This window comes from Sylvia atricapilla, chromosome 29 (assembly GCF_009819655.1).
Source record: "Sylvia atricapilla isolate bSylAtr1 chromosome 29, bSylAtr1.pri, whole genome shotgun sequence".
NCBI lineage: Eukaryota > Metazoa > Chordata > Aves > Passeriformes > Sylviidae > Sylvia > Sylvia atricapilla.
In genome coordinates, this window is record NC_089168.1 from 1,339,057 (window position 1) to 1,344,136 (window position 5,080).

The window sequence follows — 5,080 nt, forward strand, 5'->3', positions numbered from 1 at the left end:
TGACCCTGCACCCCCCCTGCCCTGCTGGGACATCCTGCCATCCCAGCCACCAGCCCGGGACTTCTCCACTGTTCCAGCTTGGTGCTCTGAGGATCCTGCAGAGGCACCAAGACCAAACTGCCCTGGGTTTTTGTGAAGCAAAGTCCTCAAGGTTCATGGTACTGTTTTTGTTATTAATGCTGTAGTTGTTTTTTTTTTGTTGCTTGCTTGCTTTGTTATAGTAAAGAACTGCTATTTCTTTTCCCAAATCTTTTGCCTAAAAGCTTTTAACTGCAAATTTATAATCGGAAAAAAAAAAAAAGACGGGGGGGTGGGGGGGGTGGGGGGGTGTTTTGCATTCTTCATTCCAAGACAGGCCCCCAGCTTCCCAACAAGCTGTGTCCCCAAAGCATGAACCACCTTGCCCAGAGTGCCTTCTAAAGCAGTGACACAATAACATCGTGAATGTTCTCTGCAATTTATTGGGAATGGCAACATCCCGGTGAAGGAGGACAGGACACACACACTGAGGAAGGGAGGTACAGACACAGAACAGAAGGAGAGATGAGGAAAGAGGGGTTTTATACACGTTTGCCACAAGAAATGTACAACACAGCAAGGAAGGCAGAGCAGCCCCTCCTGCCAAGGCAGCTCCCGGTGCTGGGACACCCACAGCATCCCCACCACAGCCCCGGGTGGGAACAGGAGCTGGAATGGGCTGGGTGCGAGGGACAGAGTTCATCCCATTGCAGGACACCGGAGCTGAGCTTTGGGAGGCTGGGCTGCTGGCAGGAGGAAAGAGGAGGTGCTTCTTTCCTTGTCAACCTTCGGGGCTCAGAATCTCACTCCCGAAGATTTGACCGAGGTGGTGGTGACGCATCTCCGCATGGAGGAGGATCCCCCGCCAGAGCCGCACATCCTTCCGCTCCCAGAAGAGAAGCCCCCACCGTACATTCCTCCCCCCATCCCACAGCTGCCACCCATGCTGCCTCCTCCAAAGCTGCTGCCTCCTCCACAGATGCCACCTCCTCCCATTCCTCCTCCCATGCCGCTGCCGCCTCCAAATCCTCCCATTCCACAGCTGCCGCCTCCGAATCCTCCTCCCATGCCGCTGCCTCCGAATCCTCCTCCCATGCCTCCTCTGCCTCCAGAGACAGTCGTCCTGCCCACCACAGCTGGAAGAGAAGCATGGATTACTCACCTGTTGCCCAAAAGAACAAGTTCTCCCCCTTCTGAAGGACCCCAGGGCAGATACTTACAGACATTGACGTTGGACATGCTGTCGTTGCACAGCCTGTGAGGGAAATTGGGACCAGTTATTCCTCTGGGAAGTGCATAGCTCTTCAGCTGAGAATTTCCCTTTTTTGTACAAGTTTCTATTTCCTAATTATTATTTTAAAAAATTAGCAACCTACTCAATTTTTTTTCAGAATATTCCAACTATTCTTTAAAGAAATGTGCAACCTTTGCCTCCATATTCTTTTAAGATAGAAAACCCACTCAAGTATGTGTATGCTTCATATAATTATTCTATACTTTGGAATTAGAGAGTGAATGACACATTAAGCAAATAGATGCCAATTAAATACCTGTTCTCCTCCCCCTCCAGCAGTTTCCTGTACATGGCAATCTCAACATCCAGTGCAATTTTGGTGTTCAGCAGCTCTTGGTATTCCTTCAGCAGGCGAGCCAGCTCCTCCTTGTCCTTGTTCAGGGCACATTCCAGCTCTTCCAGCTTCCTCCTGGCATCCTTGATGGCCATCTCCCCCCTCTCCTCAGCTTCAGCGATGGCTGCCTGAAGCTGCTGGTTCTGAGGAAGAAAAACCAGTGTGTGAGATCCCTTCTGTCCACCCTCTACTGGAGCATCCTTATGGCACTAACTGGAGAGAAAGCAGACAAAAATAATCCATCTCCTCTAAAGAGCATGAATTTTCATGACTGCATTCCCCGTCACCACCCAGCCCCATCCTGACCCAGCATGCAGCTGTTACCCAATGAGGTGCCGATGGTCCTTTACCTGCTTCTTCACGTTCTCGATCTCAGCCCGCAGCCTCTGGACATTCCTGGACAACTCCTGGATCTCCATCTTGGTGTTGCGGAGGCTGTCCCCGTGCCTGCCAGCAGTGTTCTGGAGCTCTTCATACTATAGGCATGGGGATAAAGACACCAGTCAGGGACACAGCTGACCAAAAAACTCAGCTGTTCCCATGTTCCTGGTGCCTCAACCCCCACCCAACTCACCCGGCTCTGGTACCAGGCCTCGGCCTCAGCCCGGCTGCTCTGGGCGATCTGCTCGTACTGGCGCCGAACCTCCTCGATGATACTGTCCAGGTCCAGGTGCCGGTTGTTGTCCATGGATACCACCACAGACAGATCCCGGCTAATTGTCTGCATCTGAGACAGCTCCTGCAACCAAGACATGAGTCAGAGGCACCATCTCAAGCCTAAATCCAGCCACAAGCCCCGTCCAACCTCAGGGTCCTTGGCCACCACACACCTGATGAGAAGTTTGCACACACACACACACATCCCCTTCCTGGAGAAGAGAGAGCTCCTACCTCCTCATAGATGCACCTCAGGAAGTTGATTTCATCTGTCAAAGCTCCCACCTTGGCTTCCAGCTCAACTTTGGTCATGTAGGCATTGTCCACATCCTAAAGGAAAGATCCCAGAACTGGACCACAGCTTCCTCTCAGCACACAAGAGCTGTTGACTCTTCCTGTTTGGTTCTGCCCATCTTGGAGCTGAGACCTTCCCATGTCTTTACCTCCTGTCCCCCCTCACCCTATCCCCGCTGGTGTCTCACCTTCTTCAGCACCACAAACTCATTCTCGGCAGCCGTGCGACGGTTGATCTCCTCCTCATACCTGTGGTGGGGGCAGGACAAGGTGAGACTCTGAGACCCCTGGTCACTCCACCCACAGGGTCTCAGCACCAGCTCCACTCTCCTGGCTGGTCCCTCCCTGCCTTGTCCTCACACTCACTTGGTTTTGAACTCCTCCACGTACTGCCTCATGTTCTGCAGCTCTGACTCCAGCTGGCCCCGCTGTGACACAATTGATTCCAGCCTCCTCCGCAGGTTCTGGATGTAATTCTCAAAGATCACATCCAGGTTCTTCCTCGGGCCAGATGGCCCTTGCTGCTGGAGCAGCTCCCACTTGGTGGAGAGCACCTTGTTCTGCTGCTCCAGGAATCGGACCTACAGCCAACGAAGGTGTGTGAAACATTCACCAGAGACACATGTCATGCCTTGGGAATCACTCCCCATCTATGTCTCATTCAGGCATTCAAGCTCCTGAAGTGCACAAGAAGCCTTATTTAATTTATTTATTATTAGACAATTAGATTTTGAGTCATTCTATACTTCTCCCTTGGGGACAAAGAGATGCTGCCAGTAGAAAATACTATCTCAATTCTCTATAGCATCAGGGTTGGACTTTGACATCATCTTTCCAGCACTGAAGTCAAGAAAGATGAATTTTTTATTCCGTAACTGCCCATGCATTCTCTTGGGAGGGATTCTCTATTTCTTCATCTTCTACTTGAAATGAAAATGATCTAAGAGTATTGGGAAGAGGTTTAATGCTCTGAAGTTTCTAGAATTAGGCTTTGAGAAGAAAGTCTCATCAAAAAACAAATCCCAGTGTTGAGCACTCTTAGAACAATTAAATTTACAGTGATGATTTTGCCCTGAATCTCCCAATATAAAACTGCAGAAGTGCCTTGGCAAGACAGTACTCAGAATACCCTGCAGGTGTTCTCTTTAAATTTCCATTAACACAAAACCTCCTCTATTGTTCAGTGCTACTTAATAAAACCTAACTAATTACAACTTGATGCTGAGGCATTGGTCTGACAACTCCAACAGCTGTTGATAAAAGTGAAAAAATTCCCATTCCACACCCCAAGGAAGTTGTTTGACATGGCACCTCCAAAAAAACCCAGTCCTAAACTCTCACCTTGTCAATGAAGGAGGCAAACTGGTTGTTCAGGGTCTTGATCTGCTCCTTCTCCTGGTTTTTGACTTGCTGGATCTGGGGGTCAATCTCAACATGGACTGGACGCAGGAGATTGGGGTCAACTTGCACTGGTTGGATGCCTCCAGGGAAGCCTGGAGCACCAAAACCACCCATTCCACCCATTCCCCCACTGCCCATTCCACCACCAAAGCCACCCATTCCTGATCCACCACCCATTCCACCACCCATTCCACCACAGATTCCACCACCAAAGCCACCCATTCCTCCACCACCCATTCCACCACAGCTCATTCCTCCACCAAAGCCACTCATCCTGCCACCGTATCCACCACCGCCATAACATCCGCCCATGGAAAACCCTCTGCTGCCCCCTGTGCTATGGAGGCTCCGGCTGCTGAACCCCCCACACTGTCCTCCTCCGCCTCCTCCCCGGGATGAGGAGTACGAGCTGTAGCTGATCTTGCTCCGGCCACCACTGCCTCCAAAGCCACCACCAACAGCAGAGCAGGAGCTGAATCCTTTTCTCCCCCCGGCTCCAAAGCTCCGGCAGACAGACTGACGAGACATGGCTGGTTTTCTCCAAGCAGAATCAAAATCCAGAAGAGCAGAAAGACCAACAGAGTTGATGTGGGCAGAAAGAAGTATGCAGAGTCTTCTCTGGCTCCAACAGCTCTGGGAATTCCCTTTTATCCGCTGCTGGAGGTGGGCTGGGACAGTTTGGGCGTGAAAGTGGAAAGCAATTTAATATTTTCATCAGCACGGGGCTGTTGACAGATTTTCCATGAGCTTTGCCGTATTTGGGGCTGCCCAGAAACACACCCTGTAATCTAGAGGTGAATAAAATGAGCATTGAGGCAGGTCTCCATGACTAAGCGAACTCTCATATCTTTATGAGATCTTGGAAATCAATTTTGTCCGTAATTCCATTTTCTGCAGCCCCTCATTGGATATCCCGCCCTCATTAGTGACTCCCAATAATTCCAGATAGCGATCTTCCTATCCAAGATCCACAGAAAGGCAAAGTTTTGATGAAATCCGAGCTATAATATGGCTTTCACAATTCCTTACACACACCCTTAATCCTCATTTTATATGTTAAATTGCCTTTGGAGTTTCAGGAG

At 50.2% G+C, this 5,080-nt stretch overlaps 1 protein-coding gene across 5 annotated transcripts; it reads right to left on the minus strand.

Moving 5' to 3' along the window:
• Positions 1–485: 485 nt before the first annotated feature.
• Positions 486–4,526, minus strand: LOC136372794 (keratin, type II cytoskeletal 6C-like). Of its 5 annotated transcripts, none has more exons than XM_066337587.1 (10): positions 3,939–4,526; positions 2,964–3,178; positions 2,786–2,846; positions 2,538–2,633; positions 2,221–2,385; positions 1,997–2,122; positions 1,569–1,789; positions 1,239–1,273; positions 1,089–1,154; positions 486–1,016 (listed from the first exon to the last, which is right to left on the minus strand). In XM_066337587.1, exons 1-10 carry the CDS (start codon positions 4,524–4,526, stop codon positions 814–816), a joined length of 1,776 nt encoding a protein of 591 aa, XP_066193684.1. In that variant the 3' UTR covers positions 486–813. The 5 variants fall into 5 exon arrangements, with proteins under 5 accessions (XP_066193684.1, XP_066193682.1, XP_066193683.1 ...); XM_066337585.1 differs by having other exon boundaries at positions 486–1,019; XM_066337586.1 differs by having other exon boundaries at positions 486–986; positions 1,059–1,154.
• Between the last annotated feature and the right edge of the window lie 554 nt (positions 4,527–5,080).